We start from the raw sequence: 26,793 nt of genomic DNA, 5'->3' as shown, positions 1-26,793 counted from the left end.
AGGAGACCAGGAGCCCAGTGGTGCAGTATCGCCTGTTAAATATTGCTGGTATAGGTGATGTGAATAATACTCACAAAGTAGGTTGCAATCCTCGCAACCACCGTATAAGCCTGCGGGGGAAGTACTGTCTCTGCTCGGTTTCTCCAGGACCGATCATGAAACTGGCAAGGCTTGGTGTACAGAGGCGCCAGAGTAGAATAAAAACGTTTAAAAAAACGTCTAAAAGAGGGGGATGTTCAGGTGGACTTACCTCCCTCAAAAATATAAAACTCAATTGAGTCACAATATATCAATACAAAAATATTTTATTGAACTCCACTTAGTGCAACGCGTTTAGCAGGTGTGGTCCTGCTTCATCAGGCAAACAGGAGTATAACTATAAAACAAACAGAAATATATACAAACATAATAACCCATAGAAATATCTTAAAATAAAGGCGCAGTTTAAAAACATGAGAAGATATGATAAAATTGTAACATTTTTGGTCGCAGTGTAGTAAAAACTCGCTCTGTCTAAAAATTGCATCTAATTGATCATAAAATATACAAAAGAATCCGAAGTGTACACAAAAGTTAAGAAATATCCATAGTTGTCAATTGATATGCTAAAGTTCCTCAGCTTCTAGATTAAAGGATAGTCAGTTTAGTAAGTATAACATATAGTACTATTTTATGGCCCTAGAGCTTACTTGCAAGAAGAATTACTAACAGTCTAAACTGATATAACGTTTTTATTCTACTCTGGCGCCTCTGTACACCAAGCCTTGCCGAAATCTTGAGTCCACCCTCGGTGGAGGGGTGCTACCCCGTTTCCTATCTACAGAGAGCAACATCTTAAAAACCTGAGTGGGGTCAGGTTCTAATACTCCCCACCTGCACTTGAAGTGGTTGCCTATGGGTAACCCATGTTTGTGAGTATATCTAAATATTTTGCTTTTAATCACAACCAACTTAACAATACTACACCATATCGGGCTCTCGATTCCTCTTTGTTCTTCCAAGCGATCATGAAACTGGATGGTCGCTCTCGTTAAAGGACGCAGGATTAGCGCGAGGCACTAAGATCAACAGCCTAACCTAAGAAGGTGCCCACGCTCCACACAGTCATTTTAAGGCACTTGCTGCTTAATTGACCTGAGGAGGCGGGTAATGACCCGTGAAACGCATTGTCCCCTACCAATTAGGCTTGAATAATATACATTTTTACTAACTTGGTGTTTATCAGTAGAGGTAAGCTTCTCTCTCTCTATCTCTCTCTCTCTAGATATCATATATCTATATCTATCTACATATCTATATATACAGACAACAGTATATAGCTTATTAACGAAAGGGGCCCATACACTGGTCGATTTCAGCCATCGATTGATCGATTTTATAGAATCGGTCAATCAGAAAACGATTCTTTCAAATCAGCAAAGCGATCAATTTGCGATTGATTTCGATCAGTTTCGATTGATTTTGATCTATCTGACAGGATGGAAAATCTAGGTCGATCCTGCTGCTGGCAGCAGATCGATGGCCCATAAAGCTGCATTGGATCTAATGGTGCAGTAATGCATTTAGATCGATTTTCAATAGATTTCATTCTGAAATCTGTTCCTAGTGTTTGGCACACATCAGATAGATTCCTGTCAGATTCGACTTGACAGGCATCTGACAGAAATCTATCTGATGGTCGAATCTGCTGCAAATCTATGGCCACCTTAAAGGTCCTTTTTTTTGGTGCGGCGCATACTAGAATGAACCTTTCTTTTAAGCATGAAATTCTTTTTTTTTTTTTTTTAATATTCTTTAACCACTTCACCACTGAGGGGTTTTACCCCCTGAGCACCAGAGCAATTTTCACCTTTCAGCGCTCCTTCCATTCATTCGTCTATAACTTTATCATTACTTATCGCAATGAAATGAACTATATCTTGTTTTTTCCGCCACCAATTAGGCTTTCTTTAGGTGGGACATTATGCCAAGAATAATTTTTTTCTAAATGTGTTTTAATGGGAAAATAGGAAAAATGTGGGGAAAAAAATAATTATTTTTCAGTTTTCGGCCATTATAGTTTTTAAATAATGCATGCTACTGTAATTAAAACCCATGAAATGTATTTGGCCTTTTGTCCCGGTTATAAAACCATTTAAATTATGTCCCTATCACAATGTTTGGCGCCAATATTTTATTTGGAAATAAAGGTGCATTTTTTTCATTTTTGCGTCCATCCCTAATTACAAGCCCATAGTTTATAAAGTAACAGTGTTATACCCTCTTGACATAAATATTTAAAAAGTTCAGTCCCTAAGGTAACTATTTATGTGTTTTTTTTAATTGTAAATTTTTTAATTTTTTTTTAATTACAAAAAAAAAAAAATGGGGAGTGTGGGAGGTAATGAGTTAATTTTATGTGTAAAAATCATTTATTTGTATGTGAAAAATGTGTAGGGTGTAGTTTACTATTTGGCCACAAGATGGCCACAGTAACTTTTTGTTTTAATGCGACCTCCAAGCTTCCTTCCGGAAGCTTGGAGGAAGTATAATGAGGCTGGACACGTGAGTTTTTTCTCACAATGATCGTGCTGCCCATAGGAGAGCAGCGGATCATTGCGGGGCTTAGATCAACGAACGGGAATGGATTTTCCCGTTCATTGATCTCTGGGCGAGCGGGCGGCGGCGTGTTTACTAGCGGCGGGCGGCGTGTTTACGAGCGGGAGCGCGGACAGCGTCGGGAACGCGGAAAGTACGTATTTCTCCGTCCCTGGTTGTTAAAGGATGGAAAAAGGGGCGGAGAAATACGTACGCGCGGGGGTAAAGTGGTTAAGCATGAAATTCTAAATGAGTAATATCCATATTCCTGGGCTCTCTTAGTTCAATATTCCATATGCTGGGAAACAAAAAATAATAATATCCCCTCAGGTGTTCCACAACACCTACATAGACTTAATACCAGTAAAAGGATATATATAGCAAAAAACTGAAGAAACTTGAAGAATTTATATGCAAAAATACAAAAGATTTTTATTGAAGACAACACTTGTGCAAAAATGTTCATAAAAAGTATCCTTCAGGAAACATTTCCCATAGCAAAGAATGGCAAAAATGCATCAGTTGTTAACATCAAGATTAGTGCAGTTGTACACATTGAGGCGACAACGTCGACTTGTTTCGAGATAGACCCTTCATCAGGCCTCCACAAATAGAGACAAATCTTTATAGTTAACACATGTTCTTAATAAACATCTGGACAACAGGAAGCCGGGTATAACCACTAATCCGATTTTCAAACACGGGAACTGCACATGGCAGGAGCTAGAGGAGAATCGCCATTCCTGATGTTAACAACTGATGCATTTTTGCCATTTTTTGCTATGGAAAATGTTTCCCGAAGGATACTTTTTATGAACATTTTTGCACAAGTGTTGTCTTCAATAAAAATCTTTTGTATGTCCCTCTTAGTTCAAGACAGACTATGCAGCTTTTCTGTCAGCATTTCTTTTAGCTGGACTATACACAACACACATTTAAAAATCTACTTCCCAACTCCATTGACTATCCTTCTATCTTGTGTTGACCAAAAAGGAGTGTTTGTGAAAAGTACAATACCGCCGGTTACGTGAGCTAGTGGGGCAGCAGTCAGCTTACATCATAATGTAATAACTAGTGTTGACGTGTTCCGATTATTCTAATTGGGAACCATTGCGCACCATGTCACATTCCAACACGATTTGGGGGGCAGCGCACAGAGGCGGTGGCAGGGAGGAGTTAACACCCCCTGCTGTGATGCGCAAGGTATGAAGATTCAGATATCCTCCCGTCGGAGTGAGATTACACAGGGAGTGTAGGAGGACTGAGGTGCAGTGTGGAGAGGTGAGAGGACTTCGGGGCACAATGGGGCGGGTTGAGGAGCCTAGGAATAGCAGATACTGCCTCTGAACTTTGCTGTTTTGCCCCCTTGTTCTGGAATCTCGTCAGGTCACATTCTGCCTGTCCAAAGTCCGATTAGATTCTGCCAGTAATTTAGAAGTTATTTACATATTGGCTGCAGTAGTCGGCCACTTCACACATTGGTCGGCCAGATCCCAAAGTGGCCAGACTTCAGCTTCTGGCTGTAACATATATATTAATGTATGAGGAGTGTCAGGTAAGTCACAATCAGGTAGCTACTGTAAATCTATGGCGTAGTGATACTAATGTTTGATCTCCTGTAATTATATGATTAGCATTGCTGCACAAGGGACCCTAGTAGTACTTCTGGGCAGTCAATCAAAACCAACCATTATATGGGTGGGAGAAATTGTGGCACCAGTCAGAAGCAAAGTGAATTGGTGAGCAGGAATGTTATGTCCCCTCGTGTCAGTGACTGTAGTGGGCTGGACAATTTCAATATTCTGTTCACCCCAAGGAATATCCAGCCAGAACCCCAGTGTGACTTTATCGCTGAAGGGTTGAATATCCATTTGAGTAAAATGGTGTAATTTGTAATGGGAATTGTGCCTACTCTAGTGAGAGGAATGGGGCAAAGCAAGTTATAAAGTGTGGTTTGCTTTAAAGAGAACCTGTAACAAAAAAATTCCCCTGTGGGGTACTCACCTTGGTAGGGGGAAGCCTCAGGGTCCCAGTGAGGCTTCCCCCTCCGCTGTAGCTGCAGGCAATCCAGTGCTGGCTCCCCCGAAGCGTCCCGCAATCCTGGCTTGACAAGCCTGACCATGTTTGCTATATTTACCTTCCCTGGCTCCAGCGGGAGCGATGTTGCGGCTCTCTGCACGGACATAGGCGGAAAACGCTGATCTCTGTTGGGTCCGCTCTACTTCGCAGGCGACTTGTGCCTGCGCAGTAGCACGGGCCGACAGCGATCGGTTATTTCCGCCTATCTCCAAGCGGAGAGCCGATACTGCGCCTGCGCTGGAGCCAGGAAAGTAAATATTTACATCCCCGCTGTTCAGAGGGCCAGAGCGAGACCGCCGTGGGATACAGGAGGACGGGGAAGCCTCAATAGGATCCGGAGGCTTCCCCCTACCAAGGTGAGTACCCCCCAGGGGAACATTTTGTCGGTACAGGTTTTCTTCAAAGGATAACTGTAGTTGTATTTTACAATGTCCTAACACTGAAAGGAAATATTATTTACGTTCCTTAAAGAGTAACTGTCAGGCTGCAAAAGCTAATTTAAACCTCTAGTCTTCTGTGTTAAACAGTTTAGAAGGAAGCCAAAAAGGCAATACTGAAGTTAAAAATCTCTCTACTATGATGTGTGCTGAACAGCAAGGCTGGTTATTCCCAAGCTCTGAAGGAGGCCGGCAGGACGCATAACAGATACTGCAAAGCATTCTGGGGCTGCTTCTTCTCCCCACTGCAGTACCTTGGGTCATCCCCTTCATTTCCCTATCACACCCTAAGGCTGCTTTCACAGTGAGAAGTTACAGGCTCATGTTACAGCAGCTTGTAACAGCAGCCTAAAACTCACAGAACTGAAAAATCACAGGACACATGTTGCATTAGAGTATACTGCATGAGTCCACTATTGTTCCTAGTCACATGGCTAATTAATATTCACTGCACAGTAGTGATGTCCATTAGGATCTTTTTTGTGAGTCGAATCATCAGGAAGCAGGGAGGACATGACAACACAATTGACTTCATAGGAGACAGACAAACATGGAACCTGCCATGAGCTGTCAGGAGCATCAATCTCTGCAAATACTATATAAAAATTCTGTGAAATCCAAACGTGGACAGTGAAATGCATATGTAATGTAAGTACAGCCAATATTTAGCTACTGATATGTGTTTTTTTTCTCTGAGACCTTATACCTAACAGCTCCTCTTTAAAGGATATCCGAGGCAAGCAATTGAAAAGTGAACCAAGCACCATTTTTAGCACCTAGGGCATCTCAACAGCACATTAAAAATGTGTGCCAACAATGTGTCTCATTATTAAAAATAAACCTTCCATTTTACCTTTTAATTTTATATTTGAACTTTAGCAGTGGTTTTATTAGCCTACTACAGCAGGCCTGCCCATCCAGCCCGTCCACAGAAATTTCAGGCATCTAAGGCAGGGGTGCCCAATGGGTAGATCGCAAAGGACTTTTATGGTAGATCCCGAACACACTACATTTTCCATTCTGTATATACAATTGTGCTCCTAAAATTGTACATAGGTAGATCATTTTGACTTGCTAATTTTTAAATGTAGCTCACAGGCCGAAAAAGTGTGGGCACCTCTGATCTAAGGGCATTGTTTTATTGCACTCATTAGCAAGATGTAAACAATACCTTTTCATCAATACAGGGGGGTGGGTAAATAGGACAACTTTTTCAAAGAGCTTATCCAGAGGCAATGGCTATCATTCATAAAGCATTTCCGCATGCGGAAATGCTTAAAACAGCTGAATTTACCGAACACTTAGCAAAGTGTTTATTCATAAAGGCTGTTTCCGCATGAAAAGCTGACATTCTGGAGCAGAGCAATAAATTACCGCCTTGTGCGTTGATTATGTTAGCAAATGTCACCATAAATCAATTCTTAAAGATTAGAGCAAGCGGTGTCAGCACAGAGATTACCGCTCCCTTTGAAGTAGTGATAACCATGCCGAGAACAGCTAAGCTAATGAGACAGACCTCCCAAGCAGCAGCTGCAGAGAGAGTAGAGCAGACAAGGCATTCCCTAATACAGTGCTGTCCAACTTCGCGGGCATGGAGGGCCGTTTTTTTTTCAGGCCACATGGTGGAGGGCCGGCAGATCCCCCCCCCCCCCCCCAGCAGCAGTTTCCCCACAAAATGCAATCAGATTGGGAGCAGATTTCTCCACAAAATGCAATCAGATTGGCTGCAGATTTACCCACAAAACGCATTTAGATTGGCTGCAGATTTGCCCACAAAATGCATTGAGGATTGGTTGATTGGCTGCAGATTTGCCCCCAAAATACACTGAGGATTGGCTGCAGATTTGCCCCCAAAATACACTGAGGATTGGCTGCAGATTTGCCCCCAAAATACACTGAGGATTGGCTGCAGATTTGCCCCCAAAATACACTGAGGATTGGCTGCAGATTTGCCCCCAAAATACACTGAGGATTGGCTGCAGATTTGCCCCCAAAATACACTGAGGATTGACTGCAGATTTGCCCCCAAAATACACTGAGGATTGGCTGCAGATTTGCCCCCAAAATACACTGAGGATTGACTGCAGATTTGCCCCCAAAATACACTGAGGATTGGCTGCAGATTTGCCCACAAAATGCACTGAGGATTGACTGCAGATTTGCCCCCAAAATACACTGAGGATTGGCTGCAGATTTGCCCACAAAATGCACTGAGGATTGGCTGCAGATTTGCCCACAAAATGCACTGAGGATTGACTGCAGATTTGCCCCCAAAATACACTGAGGATTGGCTGCAGATTTGCCCACAAAATGCACTGAGGATTGGCTGCAGATTTGCCCACAAAATACACTGAGGATACAAAATGCCGTCAGATCGGCTGCTATATATTTACAGCCCCCCTCCGCTCCCCTCCCCTAGTTCCCCCGTGCTGCTTCTGCCGCCTCACCTCAGATCGGCTGCTATATATTTACAGCCCCCCTCCGCTCCCCTCGTTCGCCCGAGCTGTTGCCGCCGCCTCACCTCAGATCGGCTGCTACAATGGAATCGTTACAGCCCCCCTCCGCTCCCCTCCCTTCGTTTCCCCCGTCTGCTGCCGCCGCCTCACCTCAGATCAGCTGACAAGAGATAGCCACCAGCCAGACCAGCGCACGGCAGCCGCGCGGTGAATTTAAATGCAGGAAGTGACATCATCTGTCACGTCCATCATTTAAAGTCCCCCGTGCGGCTGCCATGCGCCGGTGTGGTTGGTTCCTATCTCCTGCCCGCCGCCAATCTATTCTGAGGTGAGGCGGCGGTGGCAGCACGGGGAGGGGGAGCGAAGGGGAGGGGGGGCTGTAAATTCAAATTACAGCAGCCAAGGTATGGGGGAAAACATGGGGGGAAAAAAGATTAAAAAAAAAAAGTCCCCTCAGCTCTGGGAACTCGGGAACTAACAGTGCCAAACCAGGGGGGCCGCAGCAGAAGGCCTGGCGGGCCGGATGCGGCCCGCGGGCCGCCAGTTGGACAGCACTGCCCTAATACCAAGGCTGTTTTTTTTAACCCCTTGGGTACCTGTTTTCAGATATATCTCACATCAGAAAGCCTGGCATGTGTAACATTTTTTTTGAAGTTCTTTTAAGCTGCCAATTAAATAGATTGTTTAGAAAAACTAATAGACAGATTCAGCGCAAACAGAAGCAGTTTTTTAAAAAAATGCACGTTTAAAGGGATGCTGGGCCTGCCTCTTCTGTAGTAACGCTGTCTCTGGAAGAGAAAATGTATCAACTCGGCAGCTTCTCATGTTACACAAACATACCGCCAGCCTACTTCGGGAAAATACTGAACTTGTATCGCAACTGTAAACATGTTTATGAATGAGCACACAGAAGTCTAAACTACCGAATGCAGTATTTTCCCGCAAAGATTTTCTTTTACCGCACTGCTTTTATGAATAATAGCCAAAGGGCCATATGCTATTCACTTTTTCACCTCCTAGGAGATAATTTTTCATCTTTGATTTTAAAATAGTTTTCCTGTACTTTTTAACTAAAAAAGTACCAAAAAGTAGCTAAAAAAGTCATATTAAAATTTTTTTGAGCATTTTCTCGCTTTTTGGTGGTTTAAAAGCATTATATTGACAAGTTTAAAAATATCACCTGGTAGAAAACTCAGGTGAAAAAGGGAATTGCATATGGCCCAGGTGACTGACTTGGCTTTTCAAGAATTTTCCATTTCTTTGCATTAATAAACGCCTGGGTTGCTTTGGCTGTATGTTTTCGGTCATTGTTCATCATTATCATGAAGCACCACCCAATCAATCTGACTGCATTTAGCTGGATTTGAACAGACAGTAAGGCCCATATGCAATTCACTTTTTCTCCTGAATTTTCTCCTAGGTTATATTTTCACAACTTGTCATAAAATGCCCTTTAAGCCACCAGCAAGAAAAGTACTCAAAATAAATTTGACAGTACTTTTTCACCAACTTTTGAGTACTTTCTTAATTGTAAAATGCTGAAAATGTTGTTTAAAGATAAGATAAAAAATTACCTGGGAGATAACTCAAGTGAAGATAGCATCTGTGACTTCTGTAAATATACAAGGGGAGGGGAACATGGCAGCTCCTATAACTATTACAACCAGGAGAGATTCCATAGAAAGAAAGGGTGCTTAGTAGCCTTTAAATCTTTCTTTAATTACCTGGAGTTTCTTCCAGTCCATAGAAGTCATTTGTGTCCCTCCCCGTAGCACTGGTCTCCCGGTAAATATTGGGCGTCGGGGCCACCTGCAGTGCTAAATATGCCTGCTATATGTTGCCATATTGTGCATTGCGGGTGGCCCACAGGCACCCAAATTTCCCCTCATTACCGATATTTCTTTAAGGGGCCTATGCTGGCGACCAGACTTCTGCTGCTAGCAGGCGCTCACATTTACTGCTCCCTTGTTGACTTCTGCTGGGTTGCAAAAAAAAAATTAGTTTTTTGTTTTGTACATTACTTCAATATTTTAAAAAGTTTCAGCACCTTTTGTTCCTTTTTGCTCATAATGAATACAATTTAAACTGCTGAGAGTAAGACATTTGTATGAGAGCTTAGTATTTTTTTTAAACAGAGAAGCTGCTTTGTACATCATGCTAAGTGTTAGTCTCATTAGATGTCTGTGAGTGTTTCGGGTTTTTTTACCCAGAGGACTCTAATGCAGATCATAATGCTGCTGGAATTATAGCAGTATCGGAAACTTGTAATGTATTAGGTATGTCATATTAACTCCAGGCAGAATTTTTTTTTCAGTTATAAACAATGGGGGGAATAGTTAAAGCAACATTGTTATTATTATTATTTAGTATTTATATGGCGCCTAAATCTTCTGCAGCGCTGTACAGAGTACCGTATTTTACGGACTATAAGACGTTTCTGACTATAAGACACACCTAGGTTTAGAGGACAAACACCAGGGGAAAAAATATACAGTATATTCTAAACCTGGTGCATCCATGGTGAAGGTGCATCTTGTGGATTCTGCCCCCTTTGTACCTCATGCCCCCTTGTACCTCGTGTCTCCCTGTGTCCTCCTCTGTCTCCCTTGTTTACGCATCTGTCCTCCTTTTGTCCTTCTCCATGCCCCTTTGTGTCCCCTTGTGTCCTCCTTGTGTCCTTCTCCATGCCCCTTATGTGTGTATCGTGTCATGTACAGTATGTGTTGCAGTCTAGTGCAATTTAGGGGGGAGCAAATTAACTTATCTGTATGTTCTTGGAATGTGGGAGGAAACCTGAATGTTGGGAGGAAACCCACACAGACATGGAGAGAACATACAAACTCCGTGCAGATAGTATCCTGGCTGGGATTTGAACTGGGGACTCAACGCTGCGAGGCGAGAGCGCTAACCACTATGCCACCGTTCAGCAGCAATTTTTACATTTGCCAATGACTAGAGATAGAGCTGGTTCACACGGACGGTTCCCACATCATTTTTGCCTACATCGTGTTTTTATTTTTTTTATTTTTACAGAACTGCTTCCATCCAAAATGAATAAAAAGCTCTTCTTTTACCGATGATGCCGTACGGTCATTATCGTTTACCATTGTTTGTGCGATTACCACGTTTGCACGGCCCCAATCTCAGAACCCAGTCATCCTTTCCAAACACTGCATGCAGCGTGATGATAGTAAATGATGCCCCCATTTGCACGTCGTTTCTGAGCTTCCATTGGCCAGCGTCGGAAACTAAGTGAACCGCCCCCCGCCTGAGGTTGCCCGTGTGAACTGGGGCATAAGCTATGTTATCCTTGTCTTGCTTTGTACACAGGTAGACTATAGGCCTCAACTCGCTAAGCAGTTTAGACTAGTCTACGGATGGTTTGGTAAGTTGCATCAAAGGGGAATTCACAATTTCCAAATGTTTTAGACCTGTTTTTAGACCTGGTCTAAACCATTTGGTAATTAGGTGGGTAAAGGAGGGGAAATGATCAAAAGATGCAATTCACAAACAAGTAGCTATAACGGACGTCTTTCTCCTCTGATGAGCTCTCATCTGCATACAATTAAACTCCTGCATAATTAATTCAAAAGGTTTCATCCTCACATCTAAAATACCTCATAGAATTACTTTACCTACAAGAAATCAGCTGGTCTAATCTCTGTCAGAAAAAGTGGGCGTGGTTACTCCTTGTTTGCCTTTGTGAATTGTGTAATTACTGAATGTTAGACCAGGTCTAAAGACAGGTCTAATGCTGGGAATACACGGCTCGATTCTGAGCCATTTAGATGGCTCGATAGATAATTTCCCACATGTCCGATCTCCTGCCCAATCGTTTCCGTGCTCGATTCTGCATGGAGTACAATGGAAAAAGATAAGTAAAACGAATGGAAGATAAGAGAATCGAGCGCAGAACAATCGGGCGCGGAATCGAGCGGCAAAATCGACCCATGTATGCCCAGCATAAAACATTACACCAAACCATCAGTAGACTGAAAACCATCAGTAGACTAGTCTAAACTTCTTAGTGAATTGAGGCCTATGTGGGATTGCTGTTTTTATGTATGGGCTGGTGCACACCAAGAGCACTTCTGAGCGCTTTTTGAAATGCCAGCGCTTTGAAAAGTGCTTGGCTAATGTATTTGAATGGGATGGAGCACACCAGAGCGATGTGATTTTCTCCCCCAAACGCAAACGCGGGTCCTGCAGCATTTCTGCTGATTTCTGAGGCGATTCAGCCTCAATATTATGTATAGGTAAGTGAAAAATCGCTCTGAAAAGCGCTAGATCAGAGAGATTTTCCAAGCGGTTTTGTTATAGAAGCTGTTCAGTTACAGCTCTACTGTAAGAAAAAAATAAAAAAAAGCTACACCAAAACACTCCAAAAATCGCTAGGCAGGCTTAGAAAATCGCTAGGCACATGCCTAGAAAAATCGCTTCAAAAAGCGCTGAGCCTAACTGAGAAAAGTTATTGACCTTTTCGTTTTGGGAGTATATTCCCATTTCCAGGTCACTGATCAGGTGCTTTGATTAATTCACCATGCTTGTTTCAGGTGTGATGCTGACACTACTGAAAGCTATTGACGTCATTTCTGAGAAAAAAAAAAAAGATATGGCCGGCCCAATGGAGAATTCAGTTTAGCTATTTGTAAGAGTCTCAGTCGACAATCTTTGACCTTAACCTCCTTGGTGGTAACCCCGAGTCAGGCTGAGGGTGGAAAAAAGAAGCCAGGAGCTGTAATCTCGAGCCTGACTTGTGGTAGCCACCAGGAGGTATGCAGAGACAGGGCAGCACAACGGGCATTTCAACTCGTTTCATTTCAACTGGATCCTAGGGAGGTAAGTGCAGGGGCTGCCACAGATCGCACTGTGGTATGATTTTTCCCCCCTGCTTGTAGGCTCTTAAAGCTCGTGAAAAAATTGTACCGCTTTTTGACCCTAAAATCCAGAAATAATCATAACGCCAGGGAGCCTAATGTGGAAGACTTTACTGTCACCCAAAATTATCAGGAATGACAGTATCTGTTGACAATTTTTAAAGAGACACTGAAGCGAAAAAAAATATATGATATAATGAATTGGTTGTGTACTATGAATAATTAATAGAAGATTAGCAGCAAAGAAAATATTCTCATATTTTTATTTTCAGATATATAGTGTGTTTTCTAACATTGCATCATTCTCTAATATGTGCAGAATACACAACACTCAGCATTCAAAATGATTCTTTCAGAGCAGTCTGTGAACTAATGACCTCTCCTCTGGCAGAGGAAAAGTAAAAAATTAACTAACAGTTGAGATAATAAAAGTCAGAAAACAGCCCTCTCCACGACTTTGAAAGTCGTAGAGCTTAATGGCTTTTTTGTATAGAGATAACAACTGGAGTTTCTTAAATCTTCCTGTACTGGAAACAATTAAACCGATGTATCTGATCTTAATGTTTTATTTCTTAGCTGTACTACACATACAATTCATAATATCATCATTTTTTTTTCGCTTCAGTGTCTCTTTAAGGTGTGAATGTAGCTTAGCCAAACACACTAGTGGTTGTGTTGGAATTCCCTTCATTTTTAAAGAGAATCTGTAAGGAAAAAAAACACCCCCTGGGGGGCACTTACCTAGAGAGGGAAAAGCCTCTGGATCCTAATGAGACTTCCCCCCCCCCCCCCCCCCATTCCTATTCATCCTCCGCCTGCAATATTCATCTTCCCGGCTCCAGTGCAGGCGCAATAACGGTTTTCCGATGGGCTCTGACTCAAATAGCCAAGCCCGATCGGGTCCGCGCTACTGTGCAGGTGCTGGCAGACGAACACTTCAAATCCAGCGCTTGGGCGCAGCAGCGCAGGAGACTTGGGCGCAGCCAGCGCCACCATAGGCCGTAATAGGAGCTACGGCTATAGCAGGCACAGGGAGTAACTTCAGCGCCGTCAGAAGACGGAGCTGAAGTTGCTTTTAAAACAGTTGCTGGAAGCTAAATTATTTCATTCCCCCACTATCCATGTCGGCCTGGAGGGGGAATAGTAATTAACACGGCCCGGACTTGTGCGGCAGCAGGATCAGCCATATACAGGCTGTGTCCTGTGCCCAAGTCTCCGGCGCCGGTATCTCTCGTACGCCTGCCGGAGCCTGTCGGAATGCCGCTACTGCGCCTGCGCTGGAGAAGGGAAGGTAAATATTTATGTTACACCCATGTGAACAAGCGTACTGCACGTGAAATGGCCATTGTGACCGGCTACAAGCTCCCCCGCACCGTTTTAATTCTTTTTATACAAATAAAGAAGCTTTCATTGGAAATGAAATGATCAAGTATTATAGTATATTGTACACTGGTACATCTTATATACAGTGGCTTGCAAAAGTATTCGGCCCCCTTGAAGTTTTCCACATTTTGTCACATTACTGCCACAAACATGAATCAATTTTATTGGAATTCCACATGAAAGACCAATACAAAGTGGTGTACATGTGAGAAGTGGAGCGAAAATCATACATGATTCCAAACATTTACTACAAATCAATAACTGCAAAGTGGGGTGTGCATAATTATTCAGCCCCCTTTGGTCTGAGTGCAGTCAGTTGACCATAGACATTGCCTGATGAGTGCTAATGGCTAAATAGAGTGCACCTGTGTGTAATCTAATGTCAGTACAAATACAGCTGCTCTGTGACGACCTCAGAGGTTGTCTAAGAGAATATTGGGAGCAACAACACCATGAAGTCCAAAGAACACACCAGACAGGTCAGGGATAAAGTTATTGAGAAATTTAAAGCAGTCTTAGGCTACAAAAAGATTTTCAAAGCCTTGAACATCCCACGGAGCACTGTTCAAACGATCATTCAGAAATGGAAGGAGTATGGCACAACTGTAAACCTACCAAGACAAGGCCGTCCACCTAAACTCACAGGCCGAACAAGGAGAGCGCTGATCAAAAATGCAGTCAAGAGGCCCATGGTGACTCTGGACGAACTGCAGAGATCTACAGCTCAGGTGGGGGAATCTGTCCATAGGACAACTATTAGTCATGCACTGCACAAAATTGGCCTTTATGGAAGAGTGGCAAGAAGAAAGCCATTGTTAACAGAAGAGCATAAGAAGTCCTGTTTGCAGTTTGCCACAAGCCATGTGGGGGACACAGCAAACCTGTGGAAGAAGGTGCTCTGGTCAGATGAGACCAAAACTGAACTTTTTGGCCAAAATGCAAAACGCTTTGTGTGGTGGAAAACTAACACTGCACATCACACTAAACACACCATCCCCACTGTCAAATATGGTGGTGGCAGTATCATGCTCTGGGGGTGCTTCTCTTCAGCAGGGACAGGGAAGCTGGTCAGAGTTGATGGGAAGATGGATGGAGCCAAATACAGGGCAATCTTGGAAGAAAACCTCTTGGAGACTGCAAAAGACTTGAGACTGGGGCGGAGGTTCACCTTCCAGCAGGACAATGACCCTAAACATAAAGCCAGGGCAACAATGGGATGGTTTAAAACAAAACCTATCCATGTGTTTGGCCCAGTCTAAGTCCAGATCTAAATCCAATCGAGAATCTGTGGCAAGATCTGAAAACTGCTGTTCACAAACGCTGTCCATCTAATCTGACTGAGCTGGAGCTGTTTTGCAAAGAAGAATGGGCAAGGATTTCAGTCTCTAGATGTGCAAAGCTGGTAGAGACATACCCTATAAGACTGGCAGCTGTAATTGCAGCAAAAGGTGGTTCTACAAAGTATTGACTCAGGGGGCTAAATAATTATGCACACCCAACTTTGCAGTTATTTATTTGTAAAAAATGTTTGGAATCATGTATGACTTTCGTTCCACTTCTCACATGTACACCACTTTGTATTGGTCTTTCATGTGGAATTCTAATAAAATTGATTCATGTTTGTGGCAGTAATGTGACAAAATGTGGAAAACGACAAGGGGGCCGAATACTTTTGCAAACCACTGTAACGGCAAAACCTACACTGCTCCACCTTTCCCTCGTATGTCTTTCATATACGGCTGTGAATTTCCACATTTCCTCATTTCCTGCATACATTACTTTACATTTTGAGGAACTGCTGTGCAGATGAAGGAATAGGGAAGCCCTCGAGGGCCCGGGAAATGCAAGTTCTTCGTTTTCACTGAATCCAGTTTTTGTAGCTCCTTGCTGGGCTGTTAATCATACTTAGTACTTACTCTGCTATTTTCCTTCAGCATGAAGCAACCTATAAACATGATGCGTTTCAGAAACTCTTCACACATGCTGAGGTCTGATTAATGACTCTATATATGCCTGAAGAAACACACAATCCTGATGGTCTCCTGGTCTTCCTACACACATTGTCATTATATTGATTTATAGAATGCCATCATCTTCCGTGGCACTGTATAACAGACAGTACATAGATTGCATGAACGATAATACTGTAGTCAAAACAACTTAATGAATAACCCTAACAACCCCCCCTCCCCCCACCACACACATACTTACGGCTAACACTTGCATCAGTTAATGTAACCCTGCTGCCGCTATCTGCACCACATTCTCGCTGCTATTGGTCTAGCCTGGATCCAAACACTAGGTTCCAGTTATGTACAGAATGACTGATCTGTGTTTATATGTTTGCACCCTCACAATTGCACTTTTATTTTGTATACCCCTGACAAAGCCCTACATTGTAGTGAAACATGTAGGGTGTTTTTTGTGTGTGTGCTTAATTTAGTACGTAGTCAGGCTGGCATGGATAGGTCTTTAATGACAGGTCCCAATAATATAGAGCATTGTTCCCCAACCCTGCCTTAAGGCCCAAAAACGGTGCATGTTTTGTGGAAATCCACAGAGGTAGTTAATCAGCTCTGCTGAGACACTAGTTACCTCACCTGTACTGTTGGTGGGCCTTGAGATCAGGGTTGGGGAACTGTTCTATAGAGGGTGCTTGAGTGCTGACCCAGACTATGTAATAGAGTGTGGATTTGTCATTTTAATTTATAAGAGAGTAGTAGGCTTTAGATTTTAATTTTGACTTATTAAACGTTATGTTTTAAAGGCAAGTTACTAGTCCTCCAATAGGGGAGTACTCCCTTGTTTGGTACCTAAGGTAAGCACCAAGGTTTATTCATGCTGGATCCACATACCTCTGTGCGTTGTCCATTCATCTTCTCATCTACTAGACGCCACGCCAGTTCATTCCCTGCAGCCCGCAGTCTACCGGGAGGCAGAGCAGGGCTACGGAAAGATGGCGTCTGAAGCCCTGCACTGGAGACTTAGTGTCTCCAGTACAGGGCTTCGGGCGCCATCTTCCCGTAGTCCTGCTCTCTGCCTTTCAGCGCGGGAGATTTGCTTCAGGAGGATCGTCTGGGGAGCTGCCCGCCAGAGGCCGGGAGAGGAGACTTCTGTCTGTTTTTGATGGTGACTGCTGCCCACATTACGATTTTCTGGTGAATGCTGCCCACATTACGATTTTCTAGTGAATGCTGCCCACTTCACAATTATTTTCTGGTGAAATACTGCCCACTTTACGATTAATTTATAGGGAAACGCTGCCCCATTGCGATTATTTGACACCTATGAGGGGGGGGGGCATCCACATTTTCGCAGGGGGGCCCAGTGATTTCTCATTACACCCCTGGATATACTCGCTCTATAAGACTACCCCTCTTCCAACGCACACCAAATAAAAATTAAATAAACATATACTGGTGTTATGTATGAACAGATACTGGTGCTGTGGTACCCAGTATATAACAGTATTTAGGCGATTGACTGGTTGGATTGGTCAACTCTCCCTCTCCCTAAGTGGATTGGTCAGCTCTCCTTTTCTCCCTGTTTATCAGAGTGGCATGGTGAATAAATTGCGCTGTGCCCATACAACACGCCTCTTTCACCCTTCTGACCCACCCTTGTGTCCTATTTACCTCCTTCTCCGCCTCTCAGATCTCGCACATGTGCCGCTTCACTACAGTCCTCAGCAGCGAGATCTGAGAGGCGGTAACAGGATAGGGCGTATCACCCGGCATCAATGACACCCAGCGGATAAGACGACTCCTGACTTCTCAGATGATTTTCAAGGGTTAAAAAGTAGTCTTATACGCCAGAATTTACAATAGGTGCTTTTGATGTTAAAAAAACAACAAGGCTTTTATTTGGTGTTAAAAATGGGCTTCTAGAAGGCGTCAGGTAGGAGATGTATTTTCTGAAAGACATTGACAATAAAACTCTGTGCTAGCGATGTGCTGAAGTCGTAGAGAACTGACAGTGACTGATTTGTTGTTGGAAGTATGTAAATTTCCCAACGTTTCTGAGCCTTGTGTAAATTTTACCTCATTCTCTTCTGCAGAGTATTTCTGCTGCTCAGCTTCTCATGCTCTGCTGGGCAAACTTCCCGGCATTTCTTTCTACTGATCCAAATGCACTTTCTAAACGACTAGTCCTATTGATCACTTCTCTCTCTATTGACACTAACAACTGTGCTGTATCCAAGTTCCTGTCACTCACCTCCTCCTCGCTAGACCTCACACACAATGCTTCCCCACAGGGGTCTATGTTGATGGTCGCACACTTGATTTAGTCTTTATACGCTTCCCTTCCTCATCCATTTTCATAAACTCCTCTTCCCCACTCTTTGACACAACTTGCTCACATTTACTCTTCTTCCATTTTGTCTGATGACTTTTCATGAGCTCCGCCATTCGGATTCCAAATACCAAGTAAAACTTGGGGGGTGTTTGGCGTATGGCAATTAACTTGCCCTTGTCACCGCCTATTGCAGACGCACTCCATGTTGCACTCTATTGCTTTCCACATCACTCCAATACATCCTCCTTCCTGGTTTGAAGGAGGAAGCATTAGAGAGATGAAAAATGATGGATCGCAAAGTGGAGCGCATCCGCTATAGGCAGTAACAAGGGTAAGCTAAGTGGCCCCTACTCTCGCCGCGGCCTGTAAGTTTTACTCTGAATTTGGAACCCGAATGCCCGAGGTCTGTGGAGCTCGTGCTTACTGTTGACAGCTCCACTGCAGGACCTCGCACATGTTAAGAAATATCCTCAACTTTAAAGGGAACCTAAACTGAGAAGAATATGGGTTTTTCCTTTTAAAATAATACCAGTTGCCTGGCTCTCCTGCTGATCCTGTGTCTCTAATACTTTTAGCCCCTGATTTTTTTTTTTTACTGAGTTTAGGGTTTGAAACGTTTTAAAAAAACCCTAAGATCTGGGAATAATCATACTGCCAGGGAGGTTAAAGTGGGATAAAATTCAGACATAACATTCAAGAAAAACATGTTTCCCTACCTTTTATTACCCATACAGTTACCATATTTGCTTTTCTGCACAAGTATTATTGTCTGTTTACAAATTACAAGTTCCCAAAGTGTAGTTTATCTGCTCTGGAAGCTGCCATTGCATTCTATTGCATAGCTGCTGTATTTACATATTAAAATCTGTCTGGTGATCACTTCTCTGCTTCTACAGCAGAGAGAGCCGATTTTCAGCACTGCCAGGAATGTACTCTTAATTGTAGCAGACGAAAGAATGTAAACCAAGGATAATGTTTAGCACCTCTTGCGATGTGGCAGTAAGCTTTCTATTGATGAAGAGCTGTGTTTAACTGTCTAAATGCTGCTCTGCTATATATTTTTTGTGGTAGAAGATTTTATGCTGTAAATAATTTTTAGAGCAAAGAAGAAATGCAGAGTTTTTCGTACCACTTTAAGTTTGAATGGGCTGGGGATCTCTCCCCCGGAGTGTTTTATCCCTGCTGTGTGATGTGGATACGTATTTTCTACCTCTACGTACAATGCATTTGCTGATCTGTTCAAGGATAGCCCATCATTGTTTTTGAACCTGTGTATACCATGTATCCTCTATTGTACAGAGAAATACAAGATGCTGTCTCTACATAGATCCAAAATAATATCATCATCTCTTTAGGATATACCAGTTGGTGAAGGCTCTGTATTCCTTTGGCATCTTTATCACCTACGCCATCCAGTACTATGTGCCAGCTGAGATCATCCTGCCGCTGGTTACTGCAAGAGTACCCCAAAAGTGGAAGCTCGCCTGTGAGTTGTCTGTGAGGACGCAGCTGGTCTTCCTAACCTGTGAGTAACTCCAATTTTCAGTGGCGTCTTTCCTACTCCTTCCTGGAAAAACATTTATTTGTATTTTAAAAGAACACTTCTGAGACATATTATAGATTGGGGGCTGGTCAGTGAGAAGCTACTATCTAAGTTGATGCTGATATATGTACCGTATAGCCATGAATGTAAGTCAATCTCATGTATAAGTTGACCCCAATATTTGACCCTCTTGCGCTGGAATTTTTTAATGACTCAAGTATAAGTCTATCCAGCAAAGTTATTAGCTGCACTTCGGGACCAGAAGGAGTTAATAGTCCCCAAGTCCTGCATTGCCCTTCTGTCAGGTCTCCATATGACCCGAATAGCCCCACTGCAGTCCATCATGAATGTGGCCATGAATGCGGCAGCCAGAATTATCCACTCCCCCCATCGCTCCACCACTGTGGCTCCCCTCCGTGAATCCCTCCACTGGCTTCCTATCCAGTCCAGAATCAGATTCAAGATACTGTGTCTGGCCTACAAATCTGTCCACAAAAACCTGTCCAACCTACATTTCCGATCTTACTCAGAGATACACACCTAGCCGCTCACTCCTTTCCTTTGCCTGACCGCCCCCCGCATCGCCCAGTCCCATGCACGCCACCAGGACTTCTCAAGAGCTGCTCCAACACTATGGAACTCCCTACCGCCACCCATTAGGGCAGCCCCCTCCTTCAACATCTTCAAGAAGGCCCTCAAAACTCACCTTTTCACTCTGGCCTACCACCCCTCACAAGTGCTCTAAACCCGCAGCTGAACTCTGGTCCCCTACCTTTCCTGTCCCTACCTCTCCCTCTAGATTGTAAGCCTTTGGGCAGGGTCCTCCTCCTTTTGTGTCCTACCTGATCATGCACCTCCATTACTGTGCACCCATGCCATGCATCTGAGTGAACTCAACTTGCCTAATCTCCATGCTCCCCTCCAGTGACTGACTAAGCATTACCTTGTACTCATACTGTGCTGCATGATCTGATTTGCATGTATTCCTGTATTGTCTTATTGCTGTATGTCAGCCCTTAATATTGTCTGTACCCTTATCTAATGTCCAGCGCTGCGTAATATGTTGGCGCTTTATAAATGCAGTAAATATAAAACAAAGTGCAGCCAATAACACCCCCCCATGCCCCAACATGCAGCTATCAACCCTCTTGGTCCCCAAGTGCAGTTCCACAGTCCCACCTTAGTAATCCACGCACCCATGATCTGTCAATATTCCAAATGAATCACTCTGCGCCCGCCTAACGCAGGATGGCAGCTGCAGAGTGGCTCCCTTTTCCTCCATCACGGCATATGGCGTCATCACACGATGCGTGAGATTAGGCGGGAGCTTGCACGAGCGCGAATGCCCATAAACAAGCAATGCAGAGCTTTGTGATCAGCTTGCCAGCCCGCGATCGTTACTCGAGGAGAGGGGAGGATCTATCTATGTAGCACTGCGTCATCTGACGCAGCGCTGCACAGTATATTGCCTTGTCACTTAACTGTCCCACGGAGGGGCTCACAATCTAATCCCTGTCATAGGCATAAGCCCATGCATGTATTGTGCATTGTATGTTTTGTAGTGTAGGGCCAGTTTAGGAGGGGGAAAGAATAATAAAAAATAGCTCCATTAGTGGGAAGAAAAGGAAGTAAAATTCATTTGGGTGCTCAGTTGTACGGCCGAGCAAATTAACTGTTAAAGTGTCAAAGTGCTGAATTGTAAAAAATCCTTCGTCAAATATAGTATGCAAAATAGTCAGAACTCTTGTCAATCAAAAAAGTGTAATTGTTCCAACTTTTCAGGGCAGCGGAGTGTACCTTTGTCAAGGAAACAATATTTAGGGCTCAAACCCACTAGCAGCCTTTCCTAAGCGCTAGCAATTTGAAAAAGCTCTTGCTAATGCAATGCTATGGGGGATTTTTATAAAATCACATCACTCCAGTGGGATCACACCCATAGCATTACATTAGCAAGAGTTATTCACATCACAAAGCGCTCAGGAAAGCACTCCTAGTGGGTTCCAGGCCTCAGACCTGTAAATAACCATAGCATCCCATCCGTATCCATATCTCAAATATCAAGCATAGGAACAAAAATATAATCCACCACCTCGGCTGCAAGCCACAGAATGCACCACGACTGTTGATCTGATTGATAAGAGAGTGCTGACTATTTTGCATACTACAGGTTCTCTTACATCACACGAGAGATGAGAAGAAAAACATCACAAATAATGCAGTTCCTTTCTGCGATTTGAGGACTCAGAAGTTCAGTCCGTAATTAAGTAAAGCACTTCTGTACCGCAGACTTTCTTCTCATTTCCAACCATCCCGCAGAGACGGAGAGTTAGCGATGTGCGGAGTTTGTTTATGCCTTTTAATATATGCAAAATCTTCCCCACAGCACCCCAGAGGTTAGTCTGTGAGTAAATACCACTCAAATGATTATTTTCATCTTCCTAGTTTATATAAAATGCTCTTTCCAAGTTTTCAGTTTTCTCGCTCTGAAGAAGCTTGTTTGTAGAGTATTGATCCTCATGTTTGGCTGTGAAACTGGTCTGAGGAAATTCATAACTTGTGGTTCTTCTCTGAATGGAAAGAATGGTTTCATAAACTGAGGAGTCGGATGATTTTTGTACCGACTCCACAGCCCTGGTTGCAGTGCTACATGTACTTTATTGGGCTCTTTTTTCACTTTGGTATTAATATGATTACTCTGCAATTGTGTGGTGTGCATTTACTGCAGTGAGTACAACGTCTTTGCCTTTCTCGCATTTAGGGCTCACATTCTGATGTTCCTAACACAGCACAGGACCAGTGTTCAGGAAATGACACTTACCCCACCAGTAAGTTTTAGGGAATTGGTAGGAGGCAGAGTTCCTGCCAAACTCAAGCATACAAATTCCATGCATAGTATTATTGTTTTTTTATTCATATAGCGCCAACATCTTCCATAGTGCTGTACATATTACAAATCAAATATTGGATAACATAATGTATATACATGAGAAGTTCAAGACTTACAATCATGACATCCAGCAATACAAGTACAAATACATACATAGTTAATTGTGAGATAACTAAAATTGGTAAACATACTGTATATATTATAAATTACAGAAAAATAAGAAACAATAGGTGTAGTTCACTGCCCTTGTGGGCTTACAATCTAGAGGGTAGTAGGGTGGAAGCAATAGGGAAGGAAACAGAGGTCAGTGGATGAGGCAGTGAACTTCCACTGCTACCTGTAGCAACTTATAGACTTGTCTGAAAAGGTGTGTTTTTAGAGTAGGTTTGAAGGTTTCCAGGCTCGGGGCATGATGGACAGGCTGTGGGAGGGAGTTTCCAAAGGAGAGGGACAGCCCGTGAGAAGTCCTGAATGCAGAAGTGAGAGGAGGTGACCAAGCTAGAGGACAAAAAGGTCTCCTGGGAGGAACAGAGGTTCCGGCAGGGTAGGTATCTGGAGATTAATGGGGAAATGTATGGAGGTGACAGTTTGTGTAGAGCAGGGGTCCCCAAACTTTTTCGGTCAAGGGCCGGGTCAACATACTTCAGACTGCTGGGGGCCGGAACATACATAAAATGTAGAAAACATTACATTGAGCCCAGGTAGTGTAAACTATTACCTGTTAACATGTGCAGCCCTTATGTCTCCCATTTAACCAAATCTGATAGTATGCCCCCCAACACAGCATGTGCAGATAGTATGTCCTGCAACACAGAGGAGAACGCCTCCGGAGGAGGAGAAGCAGCCATTCATGTGGCGCCCAAAGAACATCTTTGCTACAGACAGTGAAGCATACCCAGGTGATAACCTGCAGTCCAATTGGACCCATGTGGATGAGTGGTGCCAGCACTGCTATTCTATTTGTCGGTCACAGATATTTAAAGATGCAGTGGACAGCATCTAGAAGCAATAGATTTGATAGTGGGGGGCCGGTGAAAAAGCCTCAGGGGGGCGCATTCAGCCCGTGGGCCTTAGTTTGAGGACCACTTGTGTAGAGCTTTGTATGATAGTGTGAGGAGTTTAAACTGGGATCCTTTGGGTAATTGGTAATCAATGAAGGGATTGGCAGAGAGGGGTGGCATCACACAAACGGGAGTGGAGGTGCATGAAGCAGGCAGCAGAGTTTAGTAAGGACTGGAGAGGTGTCAGTCTGGTTTTTGGTAGACCACAGAGTAAGGTGTTTCAGTAATCAAGATGAGTTATGATTCGAGCGCGTAAAAGCGTTTTGGTTGCCTCCTGTTAAAGGAAGGGACAAGTTCTGGATTTGTTTTTCTAGTCTTGGGCATGAGTTGCACCTGGGAGTCCAGCAATGCAAGATGACAGAGTTGTAGCCACTTTGCCACCTCTTTTCTGCCCAAAAAGGACCATTTCTCAGAAGCTGCTATTGAGAATCAATTCTTCATTTACAGCCTGTACATATTCTTTTAAATGTCTCGATGTTTGAAGAGAGCTTTTTGAAATAGATGAAAGCAAACAGTGGAGAAAAAAAACCCTGCAACATAACTTTTTAATTTACACTTTAAAAAAAAAATCTTATCTCGACTCTCTCTGTTTAGGATAAAAACAATTCTTAGCAAGCCGGTTAATGTCTGGCCTCCTTACGTTTGACAGTTTTCATCCTATTGTGTTTCGGGAATGAATGATAAAACCAGCTCGCGCTGTATCATACAATTCAAATTCTTTTTTCTCTGCTTTTAAATTCTGCAAAATACAAGACTTATTTTCCGCAGAGGGACATGAAAGGGAGAGATCTACTTTTTCGCTACTTCTGAGATCAGTCTTGTGCAGTGACCCCATTCTGTCTCGTTCATCTGATAGGGGGCTTAACAAAATATATTGTAACAACTAATTTCCAAACACGGATGTCCTTTCTGCAGCGCAGGAAATAAAGCCACTGGTACAAGCTGGCGGATTCCCACTTTCTTCTCGCCCTGTCTTCTGCATTTTTTTTCTCTGACCCGTCTGTTTTTAAAGCATGAAAGGACCCCTCTGCATTTTAATAGTAGCTCTTTCCGGCCACTAAATGTCACTGTTGGGAAATAGGAGATCTGCATCAAGTGGTAGGAAATGACATGCAAATGTTATTGACTTGCTTGTAGTTTTTTATGCAAATTGTGCTTTGGAAATGGGCCAAAGGAAATAAAAGGCAGTACATTTGGTTGGACAATTTCAAGCTGCATACTATGTCATTAAGTTTGTATGGAAGTTGGAAAAAATAGCATCTTGTTGACCTTCTTCACAGATGACCCATTCTGAGGTTCAGTCTGCCAGTGTCTCTGGCTGCAGAGGATAGAAAGAAGGAAATAATGGGTAGAGAGCCACACCACTGACTGTGTGAGGATAGAAGGGGTTGGGTTAACTATCAGGTGAAGACGGGTGGAAAGCAATGTCCACTGGCAGGGAGGAAATGGTTGATGTAGGGTTCAGCTCCCGGGTGAAAGTGGATGGGGAGCCATGTTTGCGATCATTGTCATGTTGGAAGGTCTAAGCTTGTCCTATAGGCAGCTTTTGAACTGATGAGTGCAAACTGTCTTCCTGTGATCTCTAAAATCTGGAGCTCCACCTCCATGCTTCACAGTTGGGCTAGTGTACTTTCAATGACAGGCATTTTGGTGACCTATCTTCAAACCTAGCCTCAATGATTGTGATCATTAAGTTCAATTTTATCTAGTCACTTAAAACCTTCTCCCTGAGGTTTTGCATATTATGAGATGAAGCTTCTGTAAGGCTGGGCAAACATGTTTGAGGGCGGGGAACAGATTAAAAGTCATCATTTATCTGAAAGGAAAAAACAACTACTACTACAACCTAAAACCAAAATCCAAGATTACATTCAATAATATCCTATGGAGGATGAAGACTGTAGATACAGTTGTTTATTGCATCAGTTCATTTTCCGTTAAGGTTTGATTTAATGCTATGTGACCAGCTGATGGCACTCCCCATGGGCAAACCCAGGATTTTCAAGGGGGGGGGGGGGGGATTCCTGAAAGGTCTCCCTTATCTTAATTGCTTTTTGTGCAAAAGTAATCTTGTCGGTCTACAAATTACAAGATTCCAAAGTATAGTTTATTGTGCCCTAAAAGCTGTCATAGCATTTTATTCCAACTGCTTTTTATTACATATTAAAATCATCTAATGAGCTGTTCTGTACTGTGTGTGTGCTTGAAGCAGAGACAGCTTCTCAGAGAACATTGGAATGTAAACAAAGACACTGTTATCTCCAGTCTGGATGCGGATTTGATGCTAAATAGCAGGACAAAGTGCTTTGTTTAACCATTTCAGTGATGTTCTGCTACACTTTTTTCTGGAATAGTAGCTTTAAAGCTGTAGGGAATCTTTTAGCGCTGAGTAGAATTGCTGACTTTCAGACCACTTTAAGATACAGTACTATAGTAAACTTCTGATTTAGTAAACTTCTTATATAGTAAAACACTTTTCCCCCTTGGAGTTTACTATAAAGGGATTCTGCTGTATTTATACATTATAGCTTGATGTCTTACTTTAAAGTGACACTGAAGCAAAATAAAAACTCATGATATAATGAATTGGTTGTGTAATACAGATAATTAATAGAACATTAGTAGCAAAGAAAATAGTGTCATTTTTATTTTCAGGTATGTAGCTTTTTTTTTATAACATTGCATCATTCTCTAATAATTGCAGATTCCACAATACACTCAGCATTTTTAATGATTTCACAGAGCAGGCTAGTAATCCTTTGAAGTTTTCTCTGCAGAAAAAAAACATAAATAAAAAAGAAACAATGAGAGACCGTTGAGATAAGTGCTTCAAAAGACAGTGCTTTCCATGACTTTATAAAGTCGCAGAGCTCACAAACTCTTTTCAATAGGTAAAAACTGAAGTTTAACCACTTCACCACTGAGGGGTTTTACCCCTGAAACACCAGAGCAATTTTCACCTTTCAGCGCTCCTTCCATTCATTCGTCTATAACTTCATTATTACTTATCGCAATGAAATGAACTATATCTAGTTTTTTTTCACCACCAATTAGGCTTTCTTTAGGTGGGACATTATGCCAAGAATTATTTTATTCTAAATGTGTTTTAATGGGAAAATAGGAAAAAATGTGGGAAAAAATTTATTATTTTTCAGTTTTCGGCCTTTATAGTTTTTAAATAATGCATGCTACTGTAA

General features: G+C 42.8%; 1 protein-coding gene across 2 annotated transcripts in view; it reads left to right on the top strand.

The window, feature by feature from the left end:
- Positions 1–26,793, top strand: part of SLC36A4 (solute carrier family 36 member 4) — a 594,695-nt gene that overhangs the window by 157,649 nt on the left and 410,253 nt on the right. For both annotated transcript variants that reach the window (XM_068264886.1, XM_068264887.1), the window contains exon 10: positions 19,461–19,630. In XM_068264886.1, the coding sequence (XP_068120987.1) occupies positions 19,461–19,630 (170 nt within the window). The remainder of the gene's footprint in view (positions 1–19,460; positions 19,631–26,793) is intronic.

The sequence above is a fragment of the Hyperolius riggenbachi genome, chromosome 2 (assembly GCF_040937935.1).
Source record: "Hyperolius riggenbachi isolate aHypRig1 chromosome 2, aHypRig1.pri, whole genome shotgun sequence".
Classification (NCBI taxonomy): Eukaryota; Metazoa; Chordata; class Amphibia; order Anura; family Hyperoliidae; genus Hyperolius; species Hyperolius riggenbachi.
This window is presented reverse-complemented; position numbering and strand designations above follow the sequence as displayed.